Consider the following 16,858-nt stretch of genomic DNA (forward strand, 5'->3'; position numbering starts at 1 on the left):
AGGGCTGTGTGGACAGGAATGCAGGAGGGACCAATCCGACACTCACACTGTTGATGCCCTGACCTTTGCTGCCTTCCTGCCTTGCCTCCACACCATCCAGGTAAGCAGCAGCGACTCTGCTGTCAGGAGGGCTGCCACACTGCACTGCCACACCACACTGGCACAACAACAACATGTTTATTATTTATACCCCGCCCATCTAGATGGGTTTCCCCAGCCACTATGGGGGGGGGGCTCCCAACAGATTAAAAACAGAATAAAACATCAAACATTAAAAACTTCCCTAAACAGTGCTGCCTTCTAAAAGTCAGATAGTTGCTTATTTCCTTGATATCTGATGGGAGGGCATTCCACAGGGTGGGCTTTAAAGGTCAGCACCAACACTTTGAATTGTGCTTGGAAACATATTGGGAGCCAATGTAGGACTTTCACGACCAGTGTTATCTGGCACTCCTGTCTGTTTGGGTACACGCAAGAGAGATGACCCTTTGAGTCCCTCCTAAACCTACAATTCTACGATTCTATAACAGCAAGTATGTTGGCAGCGTGGCCACCATTTTGCATCCTCCACAAGGCCCCAGGCTTAGCTTCATTCTAGCACATTGGAATGAGGATGATTAAATTTATTCACCAGGAGGTCACAATTCACAGTTTAAATTTCATAATTAAAAACAGTTAAAACAGATTAAGGTGGACTCTAGACACACATTAAAAAACACACTGTGAAAATGCTTTTTCTTAAAGCGTTTTGAAAAATATTTTGAATTTGCCATAAGCTCACCATCACCATCTAGTGTCGCAGTTGTATGATGCATTTAAAACACACTTAAAATGTTATATTTGCAGCTGTATAGCTGACTTACCAGAATAGCGTGTACCCTGAAAACACCCATCCCAGGTAAACACCAGGGTAAAAAGAGGTACCTCTTCAGCGTTCGCCAAAAGATGTATAGTGAAGAAGCCAGATACACCCAGGGGTGTAGGAAAGGGGGGGCGGCGGTCCACCCTGGGGGTCACCCTGAGGGGGGATGTGACAAAATGGCAGGCGGCCAAGGGCTACACTCACTGTAGGGCGGCTGAGGACATGCGTGCGCTGTCATTATGGGCATTGCTCAAGTGCCATCTATATTGGCACCGCACATGTGCCATCCGTATTGATGCTGCGCATGTGCCACTGGGCGGTTTGCCTCGCCCCTGTGGGTGGTTCGCCCTGCCCCTCAACACCCCACTCCGGGTGCCGGAGAGCCTTCCTTCACCACTGGATAAACCTATGTGGAGAGAGAGGCTGCCACTAGGCCCATGCAGAGCTTGTCTGAGACCCGGGGCAGCAGTCTTGTTAGAATAAAGTTATAAACACAAACAAAAAAGCAACTGGTCCCTGGTGGGGCACCCCAAGCATCTTACCCCTCTGAGGCCCTGGGCAAATGTACCCAGCTGCCCTTCCCCCCGGCTGCATGAGCCTGGCTGCTACAGAGGAATGGTGGCTGCCACACACAAAAAATATGGTGGATAATATTCAGAGAACATTCTGTACAGTGGCCTTCTTTTTCTGAGGTCAGAGGAAGAAAAAAAATCCGGAATTTTTCCTCAGAAAAATGTATTCTTTGGTCATTTTAAAGAAATGTCTTCTTGCCTTCACCCTACATGGGAACTCTACCTGCTTATATTGCCGCACGAGGTTTTCCTTGTAGCCATGGAAGATATATATTGCTCCCTGATGCTCATCTTCAAGCGGGGCTCCCACAACGACATCGTTGTAGGAGTCCTGATTCAAATCGGAGACGGCAGCTATGCAGGAGCCAAACCTGGAGTTCTGGTAGCCTGGCAAATCTTCCAGAGTCCCATTGGAAACAAATCGATCCTTTGAAGAAAAGAGCTTATATATCACCCACGCCCACAGACATTGTGTTTTTTTCTGTCAAATGCCCCCAAATAAGCAACTCTGCGGAGAGAGAGAAATCTGACAGTTCAGTCTGGGCAGAAAAACGATTCACCGTTATGCAATATGTAAAGGTGGCCGGCAGAAAAAGAGAGCAAAACAGCAATTGGCGTTGTTTGATAAGGGATGGAAAGAGGAAAGGAAACCAAATACTCATTCTACCAATGTAAGCTTTATATTCAGGGGGAAACTGTTAGTTGTATGGATGAAGTAGCCACAACGGCTATGCTTTCCCTCCCCTGTTGGAGGCAGTGAGTCCCTGAATGCCAGATGCTGGGAATCACAAGTGGTGAGAATTGCTGTTGCTCTCAGGTCCTGCTTGCATCTGGTTGGCCACTGTGAGAAAAGGATGCTGGACAAAACAAGGCATTGGCCCAATCCAGAAGACTCTTCTTTTGTTCCTATTTTACATACTGTATTTTTCACACCATAAGACACACTTTTTCCCTCCTAAAAAGTAAGGGGAAATGTGTGTGCGTCTTAGGGAGCAAATGCAGGGGGGAGGCAGGCAGGAAAAGCCCCCAAGAGCCACACACAAGCTCCGCATGGCTCTTGCGGGCTTTCGCCCAGGAGGGAGAAGCGACTGATGTGGCCAGTCAGTCCCTTCTCCCTCCTCGTAGAAAAGCCTGCAGGAGCTGTGTGCTCCTTAAAGAGTGCACGGCTCCTGTGGGCTTTTGTGGGAGGTGGGGGAATTGCCATAAAGAGGAAGCCAGGACAGCGAGCGGGATCCATCCCACTGGCTGTCTTGGCTTCTGGGAGAAGCGGACAGGCTGTGATTTTTTCTTGATTTCCCCCTCTTAAAACTAGGTGCACTTTATGGTCAGGTATGCCTTATGGAGCGAAAAATACGGTAAATGTTTTTGATGTAGGGAAGCTTAAGCACCCTCAGGACTTGGAATGAGAGGGTGGAGAGAGGGTGCTCAAGCTTTTCTGCCCCTGCTATCTCTAAAAACACTATTTGCCTTTGAAGGGAAGCCTTCATTGGTGCCAGGGGAAGTTTCCCTTGACATGCAAACAGGACCTTTGGAGAGGCAATTTTTGTCAGGACTGCAGCAGGGAGAGAAAGTGTTTGATTTCTCCTCTCCCTCCGCTCAAGCTTCCCTGATTGGCTATTTACATCATTAAAGTTAATTAGGATTGCCACATTTCAAGAAGTGAAAAGCCACACACAAACAAATCGTTGAGCTTTCTTCAGAGAAATTTCCCTAAGTTGTTGAGCTTGTTTTAGAAAAAGGCCAAATTGGTTGAGCTATTTTTGAGAAATAAGCTGCTTTTTGGAAATTCCCCCCAGACACTTCTGCCATTGAAATTGAACCTATGGCAACCCAAATTTAATTATGCAATTGTATAAATTACATTGTACATTAATTGTATAAGTGAAACTAAAGTCATGTCCAGTTTGACATTCTCACGGTACCGGGGATCGAACCTTGGACCTTTTTCATGCGAAGCAGATATTCTGTCACTGAGCTACGGCCTTTCCCCATTTTGGCAATTAATTTTAGAACCAACACAGGAAACTGCCTTATACTGAGTCAGATCAATGAGTCCATCTAGCTCAGTACTGTCCACATGGACTGGCAGCAGCTCTCCAGCAGGGCTCTCTTCAAGGCATACCTGCAGATACCAGGGATAGAACCTGGAACCTTCTGCAGCCCAAGCAGGTATTCAGCTGCTGAGCCTCTATGGCCCTCCCCCTATAAGAGGTGGGAAATGTAAACAATTTTTTAAATGTTTTGTGCTTGTAGGGGACAAGACCAAGTAAATTACCTCTTTTAGGGTGTAGACATACACCTTCCCCCTCTCTCTTCCTTCGCTGAAATACATTGGGGCTCCAACCAACAAAACGTCCGTGACGCCATCTCCATTAATATCTACAGAATTGATTTCACTTCCATAGTAGGCACCGATCTGGGGGGGGGGGGGGAAGAATACATCGACATATGTGTGCATGCATGGAACGAGTGCTAGAGTGTTGTGTGTTTTTATATTTCCATTTGCTTCCGAGAAATTAATGGCATCTTAAATGATCCCGTTGGAATGAGAGGTATTTCAGAACGGAAGCAATCTATCATCTCCTTGTCTAGACATCTCCCTCGGGAACAAAGAAAGGCAGACTCAAAACTTTGATCCTGGAAGATTAAGGATCAGACTCATGGCTTGTCTCTATGATGCTGCTTCCTGAGTTCATTCCTTTTTTGCCCAAAGACTACGATGAGAATGATTAATTTATTTATGATGGGATCCAAGCTGATTTGCAGCAAGTAAAATGCAATCTTCAAGTCTAACAGCTTCTTGACTGACCTCCAGGATGGAACATCTTTACAGACAATATTGTGCCTATGCTGAGATATCTAGAAGATATGACATTGCTGTCTAACCCCATTTGGCTGTCCCAAGTGTCTGAAAATGCAAAAACTCAAGGTCACCCAGTGAAACCAAGAGACAATAGGCCTTATACAGTACTAGCAAATTAAAGTACCTATGGGCCTCATTTGTGTAGGAGAGGGGTGGGAAACCCCAGGCTTGGGGGTTGAATGTGGCCCCTCAGGACTCTCTATCTGGCCCCTAGAACTCTCCCCAGGCCACACCTGCTTCACTCCCCAAGTGGTTTTGCCTGGCTAGAGTGTGCCCTTAATCTCTGGCAATGCCTCTTACAGAGAGGGGAATGGCTGAGTGAGTGCTGAAACTAGCCTACCGTACAAGCACAAAATTTACATGTGTTGCCCCACCCACTTTTGCCTCTGCCCCCACCCACCATTGGGACATGGCACTCGGAAGGCTGCCCCTAATGTGGCCCTTGGGCTGAACATGATTCCCTGTTCCTGTTGTAGCAAATAGTGACGGCCACTGGCAACAATGGATTCCATGGAGGAGAGGTCATAAGGATGGCATTCACTATGCATGCTCCATCAGCCTCTTGAAGGAGTTAGTACAGAAGTACGACCACACATTTCTCTGCAGTCAGAGGGGAATGAGGGTGGTTTTTTGCTTTAAAATGGTACTGGAGATTCTCCAGATGTTGGATTCTGTGTTTGGCTTATGGGAAATGGATAGCTCAGTGTGGTACTGATAACACCAAGCTTGCAGGTTCAATCCCTGTATGGGACAGCTGCATAGTCCTGCATTGCAGGGGGTTGGACTAGATGATTCTCAGGGTCCCCTCCAACTCTACAATGCTATGATTCTATGAATTGTTGCAGTGGATGCTCAGACTATTATTATTATTATTACTAAATATATATACAGCCCTATACCTGGGGGGTCTCAGGGCAGTTCACAGAATAAAAGCAAGATATAAAACCACAAAATACCACAGAAATACCTAATAAAAATAAGAACCCAATACCCCACCCCAAACCCCACATTTTAAAAGGGTATAGGATGTAAATCGGATTAACCAAAGGCCTGGTTAAAAAGGAATGTTTTTGCCTGGCACCTAAAGGTGCGTAATGAAGGTGCCAGGTAAACTTCCCTGGGGAGAGCATTGCACAGACAGGGAGCCACCGCAGAGAAGGCCTGCTACCCTCCGAACCTCTTGAGGAGGGGGGACACGAGGGAGGGCCTTAGATGATCTCAGGGTCCGGGTAGGTTCATATGGAAAGAGGCGGTCCTTGAAGACTGGGCACGGACCTTTATATACCCATAGCGAAATGATCAGTCTCATACTGGACTTGTAAACTGCCTTGTTTAGATCTTCTGCAACCCCAAAGCAATGTTCCCCCCTTGCCCAATTTACCTGCTCTCCTTTCAGAGACTGGTGAATGGTCAGATTCCGGTTGGTGTGCATCGTGAAAATGATAACCTTCCCTGTGTGGTTGAAGCGGGGTGCTCCAGCGACGTAAATCCTGTCAAGTCTTGTTGACACCACTGAGGTGACGGTGTAACCTGCAGCGCACACAGACAGAAAGACAGGAAGGCAGACAGAAAACAAGGTAGCATGTTATGCAGAGGGAATCACAAGAACAGCCCTGCTAGCAGCCACAGACAGCCTCATCTTCCATGAATAGCTTTAACCTTCCACCCAGCTGCTAAAGATTTTCTATTTCGTCTGGCCTTATAACCTGGTGGGTTTATTTTGTTTTAACCTGGATCATCCATTTTTTATTCTGATGCACTGTTTACTGGCTTTTGGTAACAACTATGCCTGGATAGCTCAGTTGGTTAGAGCATGATGCTGATAACTCCGGTTGCAGGTTCAACCCCTGCGAGGGACAGCTGCATATCCCTGCATTGCGGGGTGGGGTGGGGTGGAGAACTAATTTTATGATATCTCTGATAATTGACTACCGTTCAATACATTTTTCATCATATCTTTTTTTGTAATATTTTTGATGTGTTATTTCACTGTGCTGTTAGCCAGTTTAGGCACTGAGTACAGGGACGCGGGTGGTGCTGTGGGTTAAATTACAGAGCCTAGGACTTGCCGATCAGAAGGTCGACAGTTTGAATTCCCATGACGGTGTGAGCTCCCGTTGCTCGGTCCCTGCTCCTGCCAACCTAGCAGTTCAAAAGCACGTCAAAGTGCAAGTAGATAAATAGGTACCGCTCTGGTGGGAAGGTAAATGACATTTCCATGCGCTGCTCTGGTTCGTCAGAAGTGGCTTAGTCATGCTGGCCACATGACCCAGAAGCTGTACGCCGGCTCCCTCAGCCAGTAAAATGAGATGAGTGCTGCAACCCCAGAGTTGGCCACGACTGGACCTAATGGTCAGGGGTCCCTTTACCCTTTACCTTTACTTACAGAACAGCAGGATATAAATTCTTACAACAAATGGATAAACTGACAAAGAATCATGCAATTCACACAAGCTTCATCTCCCTGGCACTGTTGCTTCGGATGCCAGCCACAGTCCAGAGACTGGTGCACTCTACACCATGATCTGCTTACATTTTAGCCCCTCCCTAAGCAATTGCATAGTCTGAGATCCACAAGGGAGGAACTGTTTGTGTGAACCAGCTCGACCCACTTCCCTTGCCCAGCAATTGCTGGTGATTCCTCTTACCCAGATAAGCTCCATGATTTTTCAGCTCCTCTGGGAACTCTTGGAGGTAGGATTCTCGGTGAGGCACAACTTTGCCGCTACTGGTTTCCTTGAGGACTGCTCCATTCCAGTCGTAGGCACCCACAGCTCCAAGCAAAATCCCATCCTGGTCATGGGGGGAGACAAAAGAGCTATTGGCAATTTCTAAGGGCTCAACCACACTTTTGCTTGAGCTGTATTTTGATTATATTGTGTACGGATTAATCCCCCAGGGTCCAAGAGCTTTCCTTGTTGTTCCCTGGCTGTGACTTGCAAAAATCCCATTTTACCCACTGATTTAAAGCTCGCTTATGCCAAATTTCTCTCTGGAGTGTCTGATAAGATCTGATTTAATGGATAAAAGTGGATTTTTGCAAGCGGCAGCCATGGAACAATGAGAAAAGCTCTCAAACCAGGGGAATTAATTGGTACACAGTATGATCAAAAATGGGTCAAGTACAAGTATGAATGAGCCCTAAGATATTGGTACATGTATGTTTGAGGCATACACGCACAGAGACAAAATTGACATTTCTACATGCTAAAGATCTCACCTTGGGCTGTGACACAAGAAAGCACCAGCATTTCAGTGAAATTTTCTCCTAAAACTGTATACACATTTGTTGCAAAGCAATTCCTAATATAATGTATTTTTGTATGCTATTTCCACAAATATATGCCTCTTTGAGCACACTTTACCCTAGCATATGCATTTTTGCACACATTACTTGACTAAAGAACTGCATTGCAAAATTAAGAGAAGTGTGGTTTGATACGTCTAAATTACCGTAGATTCCGGCGTATTAGGTGACTGGGCGTATAAGACGACTCCCAACTTTGCTGTTCAATTTTAGTTTTAGAGTTACAGAGTTTGAGCACTGCCAGGGGCAGAGCGCGCACCCCTCTGCTGCTTCTGCCGTCGCAGCAGCAGCAGCCCAAGGCGAGGCATTTGGCGGGTGGGTGAGCGCCACGCACGGAAGGACTTTCCACGTCCCCTTCTGTGGGGAGGGAGGAGGAGTGACGGCAGAAGGGGCGCCTCTGCTCACCAGCTCCCTCTCCTCCTTCCCAATGCGTATACCCGGCATATAAGACGACCCCCAACTTTTGGGGTGATTTTCCAGGGATTAAAAAGTCATATTGTACGCCGGAACATACGGTATGTAGAGTTGCTTTCAGATATGAACTGAATCAATTCGCACCCCTATCCATATCGCTATCCTCAAACTTTATTCATTTTCTACTTTTCTTTTTCTAGAGATTTAGAATTGCATACAGAATAGGGTGGGGAATTATGGTATAAAGTGTGTGTGCTGAATTTTCCTAACAGGCAATTCTGGGAGACTCTTTGTATGTGGTAGAGCTCATCTTCCTGAGCATGTTGGTGTGTCTTAGGCCTTTGCTGCAATAAAGAGCTTATCCACACTGGTTTGAGCTTTAAAGCTTTGTGTCTGAATGCCCCAAACTTCCCCCATGAAAACCTGCTCTTTAACATTCAATCAGAGCAAACATCACTTCGGGTTTTCCATAATTGCCTTTTGCTCCAATTCAGCTTTAAAGAGCAGTTATTTGCGGGGAAAGCTCCAGATCAATAAAAAAGGGCGCTCAGACATGGAGCTTTGAACTGTGGACTTTGCCTGGAAAGAGCAGAGGAAAGATCAGTGTTGATAAGTCCTAAATTAGATGCTGAATCATTGATGGCCGGAATATTAGGCAATTGATGTGTAATTTTGGGAGCAGTTTGGCAGTTTCCTTCTTCTTGGCTCTCGTGTGTCCTGGTCTCTGTCCCTCACAAGGAACAGCCACCCACACAGCTTCCCTTGGCATTTGACCGCTGGCATCGCTTTTGGTATTGTTATTTAAAACCGTCCAGCACATTGGCTTATAATCTGCATTTTAGCTACAGCGAGAGAAGCTTCCAGTATTTAAAGGAGCTCTGGGAATGTGCAAGGAAGCCTCTGCCAAGTCAGCAAGTGAAATATTCTGAGACTTGCCAGTTCCTCCAGACTTGTCAATTTTGGCAGTGCAACTTTAGAAAAAACACACACCAGGGAAAAAAATCCCCACCAGCATCAGCTCAGTCCTTGTGAAAAGAGCAAAGTAAATCAATTTATAATCAAAGCTCCCCTTCTGGCCAAAAACTACCATAGGCTGAGAGTAAGGCTGTCACTGTTTCTTTCATTATGGCCAGAACTCCTGTGTCTTCAGCAGCAGTATGGTAGGCAGAGATTCAGCTGGTGTGGCTTTGTCTAGCATGGAAACTGGGATGCACCTACTGGGTTGTTTTTTGTTTTGTTTTTTTGCATGTGAAGCAGCTACATAGAAGGAACCAAGAGTTGTTCCCTGAGTCCTTGCAGAAGAGGAAGAGGTGCAACTCTCAGAAAATCTCAGTAACTTCCAGGCCTTCTCTGGAAGGCATTTGGATCTGTGGGTGCACTCATACCATACAGTTGGAGCACATTTAGGCTTCCCCCAAAGAATTCTGGGAACTGTAGTTTGTTTGCTCTGTGGTGGGTAAATTTCAGTTCCCAGGATTAAAGACACGTGCTTTAAAAGTCTGGTGTGGGTTTATGCATATGCGTGAAAATCCAAATGGCAACTCCCTGCCCCTTGTAATTTGTTTTTCTATTAGCTTCAACGTCCAACCATTTCTTGCCACTTCAAGTCTCTCATAACCTGCTGCTTCATAGGAGAGTCAGTCTTAGGAAGTCTTATCCATGCTGCCAAGAACAATCCAGTCCAGAGATGGCAAAAATATATACTAAAAATGGCTTCATCTAAATTTTCAGTCAACACATTCTCAGAAATAAATAGAGGAGCAATTCCTTGGGATCACTTTCCACAAGGAGCCAAACGAAAACATATCTGAACATTCCTGGCCCCTCACTCAATGCTTTTGTTTCAAATTGCATCAGGAAATCAGCTTTTTTGGCCCACGGAGGAGCTGGGAATTCTCAGCGGCTTCCAGCTTTGGGTGCATAAATAATCCAGGTATCATCTGCTACCATACATGGGCCTTTAGATGCCCCCATCCATCACAGCCGAAAAGCTCTCCACGTGCCAAAGCCACATGCCAAAGGCACATGAATCATGGTGGGGAAATGACAAAAACAAGAGTGTTATTCACTCACTTCCACAATATGGGATGAAAATCCCGTCTGGGACATTTCGAGGCCAAAGGATATCTCATGCTTGTTGGTGCCTGCAGACAAAAGGGAAAGGCATTTCAGGAATTGTCAGACACCTTCCATGGGGAAAAAACAGTCAGATGCCAAACAGGGACAATGGGAAAGGAAAAATAATAATAATGAAGTACCGCTTCCCAGCATAATTTTACAGCATTAATTTCTACAGTTTGGGGAATTAGGCATCTGGAATTGACAGAACAGGAAGTAGAACACTGGTGAACTCGCATGAATCAAATTTTAATCTATGCTTTCTGAAATCTGGAACAAACTTCCACATAACTTCACAGCTTCACCTCTCAAGACTGAGAGGTGACAGGACAGCCACCTTCAAATACTTGTCGCGTCAGGTGGAAGAAGGAGCAAGCTTCTTTTATGCTGCTCTGGAGGGTAGGTCTTGAATCAACAGAGTCAAATGACAAGAAAGGAAATTCTGACTAAACATTAGGAAGAGACTAAATATTTCTGAGGGTAAGAACTGTCTCAAATTTAGTCCTCCACATTTCTGCAACAGTTTGAGGGTTTTATTATTATTTTTAAAGCCCTTATAAAAATTCATTGGTGTTTTAGGGAAACACATGTTTGCATGCAACTGTGCCCAGTATGCACATTTCTGCAAAAGGACTGACTGGCATGACCTGCCTCTCAAAAGTGGGACAGGTGAGATGGAGAAACTTGAGGCAGTAGCAAACTCTGCAGCTCACCTTCCAAGCTGAAAATCCTTTCCCCCAGAGCGTCCACAATATCTTTGAGAGCAGCTTCATCAGTGACATTAAAAAAATGTTTTTCATCTGGGTCACTCGCTATATATTTGATTTCTTTCAGGAAGGCTTCAGGGTTGATCCCTCTTCTGTTATAATAGCCAAGAACCTGTATTAGAAAGCAAAAAGATGTGCCTCATATATTTTTTCTGCAGAATGAAAGGCATTTGTCAAGAACATTCCAGCGCGAGGTTAAGGGCTCATCCAGATTTCCGCTCATCTCACTGCTTTCCCTCAGAGAAACCCATTCTTTACCAATGAATTAGAACAAATGTCAGTCGGCTTTTCCAGCACTAAAGAGCTGAATCCGCCCACCTCAGGTCTACTGGGAGTGGCTCCTATAGGAAGAAGACCTTTTCAAGCCTGCTATCCCTAATGCTTTAAAACTAGAAATGATAGGGATTAAAACTGGGGGCTTCTACAAGCAATGCCATGTGGCTGCCATACCTTTGGCACCAAAATGAACTTACCGTATTTTTCCGTGTATGATACGCACCCGTGTACAAGATGCCCCCTATTTTTGAGAACTCAGAATTAAGAAAATGGGGGAGATTGTCCAGAGTCAATGAGCTTTTTTAAGGGAGGATTGCCGAAAATCACTCACCCACCTGAGCTACGCTGCTTCTCACACGCATCTCAAAACCTGTTCCCTCGCCAGCAGAAGCAGCCAACTGCCCGCCCATTTGCTGCAGTGGCAGCCAATCAACAACAGCCCTTTCCACAGCCATCAATAACGCACCCAATAACCACTGACAATCTCCGGGTTGCAGCACCAACCAATTCCAAGTCCCCCAGATCCACTACCCATGTATAAGACGACTGCCAATTTTTGACATACTTTTTGAAGAAAAAACCCTCGTCTTATACAAGGAAAAGAACGGCACTTCTATGTCTGGGGAAAAAATGCTAAGCTATGGTTTGTTTAGCCTAAGTGAGGTTTCTTTGAAAGTCTGAACACAGCCTCAACCATGGTTTGTTTTCTGGCAAGACCATGATGTTGCTGGATAACAAAAGCGTGGCTTGCTTAGCTAGGGTTTGTTTGGCCAGTTCGCCCTGGATGCTCGCCAAGCTACAGAGGGTTTAGGCAAGGAGAGACTGTAAGCAAGCCAAATTTTGGAGGGGAAAAAGCATGGCTTGTTTGCTTTTCTGTGCAGTGATTCATGGTTCGTTGAGCAACCATAGCTTAGCATTATGTGCAAAAGCAACCATTGCCTCCCTGCCCTTTATAATACAGTGGTACCTCAGGTTAAGTACTTAATTCGTTCCAGAGGACCGTTCTTAACCTGAAGCACCACTTTAGCTAATGGGGCCTCTTGCTGCCGTTGGAGCACGATTTCTGTTCTCATCCTGAAGCAAAGTTCTTAACCTGAAGTACTATTTCTGGGTTAGCGGAGACTGTAACCTGAAGCGTATGTAACCTGAAGTGTATGTAACCCGAGGTACCACTGTAATAACAACCCCCCCACACTATGTGTAATTAATGAAAGGGAAAACTGAGCTGGAACTGCTAGATATGCATTGAGCGTTAAGACATAGTCTGGCTCCCAGAGTGCACCTCTGAACACACTCCAGAAAGCTCTGCAAGATCCAGGGTTTCTCTGACAGTCAAGTAAATGTTGATTGCGATCCTCAAAAGCAGACTGTCTGAAAACCAGCACTGATGGTTTCACCGGTAGAGAGCCTGATCATGATTCTACATTCACTCTGGAGCAATTTTGGCCAAAGCTCCCAGTAGGTGGTGCCAAAAGGAGACTCACCGCAACAGCGTATCTGGTGACATTATCTTTCTCGCTGCCTTCAATCACCTTCTCGAGGTCGGGGCTGTCATGTGATTCTCCGTCTGTGATGACAATCATCACTTTCTTGGCGCCCTTGCGGCCGCCTTTCTGAAATGCCTCTGTGCTGAAATTCAAGAGATTATGGGGAGTTAACATTTCAGTTCTGCGGAAGTTTCCTTTGCAGATGAAGTGTGACTATAACAACATGTTCACAATGGCTGGTCTTGTTTCTATGGAGATTTTTTAAAGAGCTGAAGAAGCATCTTGGGGAGAAACATGGCGAATGAGAGACAAAAGTGAGAAAGAGATTGTCCAAGATCTTTAAGGAACCGTTTCTATTACAGTGGTACCTCGGGTTAAGTACTTAATTCGTTCTGGAGGTCCCTTCTTAACCTGAAACTGTTCTTAACCTGAAGCACCACTTTAGCTAATAGGGCCTCCTGCTGCCGCCGCACCGCCAGAGCACTATTTCTGTTCTCATCCTGAAGCAAAGTTATTAACCTGAAGCACTATTTCAGGGTTAGCGGAGTGTGTAACCTGAAGCGTATGTAACCTGAAGCATATGTAACCCGAGGTACCACTGTAGGTTGAATTGAATGTTTCAGAACCAAAGCATGCCAAAGTTGCCTTATATCTAGGGATGGGGGAGAATTCTGATTTGTTATATTTATTTCTTTATTTCATTGCATTTATATCCCCACCTTTTCCTGCAAGGAGCTCAAGATGGCATATGTGGTTCTACTCGTTTAACCCTCACAACAACCCTGCGAGGTAGGTTTGGTTGAGAGGCTGTCACCGGTCCCCAAGGGCACACCCAATGAGTTTCATGGTAGAGTGGGGATTAGTCCAGGACTCTAGCTGTTATACCACACTGCAGTTCTCCAGTCAGGTGCTGTGTACTAAAGTGCATATACTCGGGTAAAGTGAGCACACCAAGTGAAGGCAACATACAACTATTCATTATGTAAGGGAAAGGGAAAGGTAAAGGGACTTGCTGATCAGAAGGTCAGCGGTTCGAATCCCCGCGACGGGGTGAGCACCCATTGCTCAGTCCCAGCTCCTGCCAACCTAGCAGTTCGAAAGCAAGTCAAAGTACAAGTAGATAAATAGGTACCGCTCCGGTGGGAAGGTAAATGGCATTTCCGTGCGCTGCTCTGGTTCGCCAGAAGTGGCTTAGTCATGCTGGCCACATGACCCGGAAGCTGTACGCCGGCTCCCTCGGCCAATAAAGCGAGATGAGCGCCGCAACCCCAGAGTTGTCCGCGACTGGACCTAATGGTCAGGGGTCCCTTTACCTTTAACCTCATGAATACAAAAAGATACCAGCTATGCACAAGAATGTCCTTTGGGAGATCTTGAAGGAGAAAAATAGGTATATAGAAAGGAGACTTCCTGGATGCCAAGATCCAGGTTTGGAGCAAGTACTCTTCAGTGAGAGAACCCCAGCAGAGATTTAAAATCACAAAATATGCAGAAAAGTAAAGGCTGGAAATATAGGTTGTTAGATGTTTAAAATATGCCCTTGTGAGTTCCAGAACTTTCCTCTTCCCCTAGCATAAAGAAATACCACATATTTGGCAAGTTACACATGGTTTACTTACAAATCCTCTAAAGGTCAGATTCATGTGCATTCAGAAAAAGTTGCGCAGGCAGTAAAACTTGGCTTAGTTACAGTGGTGAAAGTTCACAGTGGTGAAAGTCCAGGAACTCAAGAGAGGTTGAGTTCATCAAGGGTAAAAATAAGCTTGATTACCTTGCTCCCACAGTGATGGGGAGTGACTTGGCTAAGCCTGGCAGGGCAGCTTACTTTATGGTATTAACCCCTTCATGCACTAATTAGACTTAAGCATGTTGGTTATATGAAGCCGGTTGTCCCACATTGCTCACCGAGCGAATTCTATCCCGAAGGCCGTCCGGGTCTCTGTGCCCCCTCTCTGCTCAATGTGCCTGGCAGCTTCCACCACATCCTTCACAGACCTGTAGTCATTCAAATGAAACTCATGCACGGCATCTTCTCCATACTGGACGACTCCAACCTGGAATGGGGGAAAAGAAGGAGGAGCACATGGTTTGTGGATCCTTTAAGGCAAAGGTAGCCAGTGTGAGGCCCTCTGGATGTTGCTGGACTACAATACCCATCACCTTTGACCAATAGTCATGCTGGCTCAGGCTAAAGCCCAACAATATTTGGTTACACCGGCTTTAATATATTTTGATACAATATTAATACAATACATATTTAGTAAAATGAAGTGCTTAATAGCACAAATTGCTATGTGAATAACGCACAACATGTTAACAAACCTGCCATGATTTATTTTAACTGGCAGTCTTATACTGTACACACGATTCCTGCATTTAGCTCTTATTCCCGCATTGCAGGGAGCTGGACCATACAATCCTTCCAACTCTACAGACCTATGATTCTACATCCGATATGTTGCACATATTACGCCTGTGATAAAAACATAAGAAGAACCTGCTGGACCAGTTCAGTGGCCCATCTAGTTCAGCATCCTGTTCTCACAGAGGCCAACCAGATGCCTGTGGGAAACTGGCAAGCAGGATTCAAACATAAGAGCACCCTCCTCTCCTGCCGTTTCCAGCAACTGGTATTCAGAAGCATAGCCCTCCTGGCTTGTAGCCATCAATAGCTTTCTCCTCCATGAATTTGTCCAGTCCTCTTTTGAAGCCACCCAAGTTGGTGGCCATCACTGCCTCCTGTGGGAGGGAGTTCCATAGTTTAACTATGTGCTGTAGGGGGCTGGACTAGATGACTGTTGGGGTTCCCTTCCAACATCACGATTCTATGATTCATCCCAAAGGTTTGACTTTTGCAAAGTCTTTTGCCAGAGGTCAGACCCCTGCCTGCTCCCCTGGCCCAAAGCAGCCCAATGCATTTGCTTCGTCCTGGGTAGCGTCTTTTTCAAATGCAAACAATATTCGACTGATTCTTGAAGAAAAGCACGGTGCGCTGGCAAGGGTGATGGTTCCTAGCACGCCAGCTTGGAAAAAGCTATAAAACAAAAGATGAGGATGTGCTGATATGAGAGAAATTCCTCACATGTGTTTTCTCACCTGTATTTGGCCTGGTCCAATGTAAAATTTCTCCAAGATGCTGATCAGGAAATTCTGTACTTCCACCCAGGGGTAGATGCTGTTGGAACCGTCCAGGACGATAATTATATCCATGTATGTCTGGCATCCTGCGATAGAACAGGCAGGAGATCATTAAGAGATCTTGGCTACTTTCAGGAAGCGGATAAAGGCTTGCCAATATATATATATATATTCTTTGTCTCCTTTGGAGCAAGAAAGTCCTGAATCTTAGGCCAATCTTTCTCCTTTCCTGTTCTGAAATCTTATCTCCTGGGTTCTGCTGTGTTTCTTCTTTATTGAGGTTCCCTAAGGGTATATACATATATATCTAAATTACATGTTTAATTGGTTTTAAACACTTCAAGAAACTCTGGGAACTGCAGTTCTGCGTGGAGGCGAAGGATAAAAAAGCCTCAGCACCTCAGCAAAGTACAGTTCGCAGGATTATTAGGAGGGAGCTGCAGAAATTATAGTGATGCTTATTTATTTGTTTCATAAAATTTATACACTGCTTGATTCGTTTTTTTTAAAAAAATTAAAACATTTAAAGCAGTATACAAAAAAGAGAAAAATATCAGCACGAAAAAATATCAACAATAAATTAAGACTTCTGAAAAGTTAAAATAACAGCTGCCTAACTACAGATTAAAACTCGCACCAACCTTCTTAACATCTGGGTAAAGGTAACGGTAAAGGTAAAGGGACCCCTGACCATTAGGTCCAGTCGTGACTGACTCTGGAGTTGTGGCGCTCATCTCGCTTTATTGGCAGAGGGAGCCGGTGTACAGCTTCTGGGTCATGTGACCAGCATGACTAAGCCGCTTCTGATGAACCAGAGCAGCGCACGGCAATGCTGTTTACCTTCCCGCCAGAGTGGTACCTATTTATCTACTTGCACTTTGACATGCTTTCGAACTGCTAGGTTGGCAGGAGCAGGGACCGAGCAACGGGAGCTCACCCTGTCACGGGGATTCGAACTGCTGACGTTCTGATAGGCAAGTCCTAGGCTCTGTGGTTTAACCCACAGTGCCACCCGTGTCCCATCTGGGTAGGCTTGTCTAAACAAAAATGTTTT

The 16,858-nt window shown here is 45.5% G+C and overlaps 1 protein-coding gene across 1 annotated transcript in view; it reads right to left on the reverse strand.

Annotated features, from left to right (window-relative positions):
- The window catches only part of ITGA11 (integrin subunit alpha 11), a 92,963-nt gene that overhangs the window by 32,105 nt on the left and 44,000 nt on the right, over positions 1-16,858 (reverse strand). The window contains exons 6-14 of the mRNA XM_081838755.1: positions 15,763-15,890; positions 14,572-14,720; positions 12,664-12,808; positions 10,850-11,015; positions 10,092-10,162; positions 6,946-7,090; positions 5,679-5,827; positions 3,710-3,850; positions 1,658-1,861 (exon numbers count right to left, since the gene is read on the reverse strand). Of these exons, the coding sequence (XP_081694881.1) occupies positions 1,658-1,861; positions 3,710-3,850; positions 5,679-5,827; positions 6,946-7,090; positions 10,092-10,162; positions 10,850-11,015; positions 12,664-12,808; positions 14,572-14,720; positions 15,763-15,890 (1,298 nt within the window). The remainder of the gene's footprint in view (positions 1-1,657; positions 1,862-3,709; positions 3,851-5,678; positions 5,828-6,945; positions 7,091-10,091; positions 10,163-10,849; positions 11,016-12,663; positions 12,809-14,571; positions 14,721-15,762; positions 15,891-16,858) is intronic.

The sequence above is a fragment of the Podarcis erhardii genome, assembly GCF_964252035.2.
Source record: "Podarcis erhardii genome assembly, chromosome: 14".
NCBI lineage: Eukaryota > Metazoa > Chordata > Lepidosauria > Squamata > Lacertidae > Podarcis > Podarcis erhardii.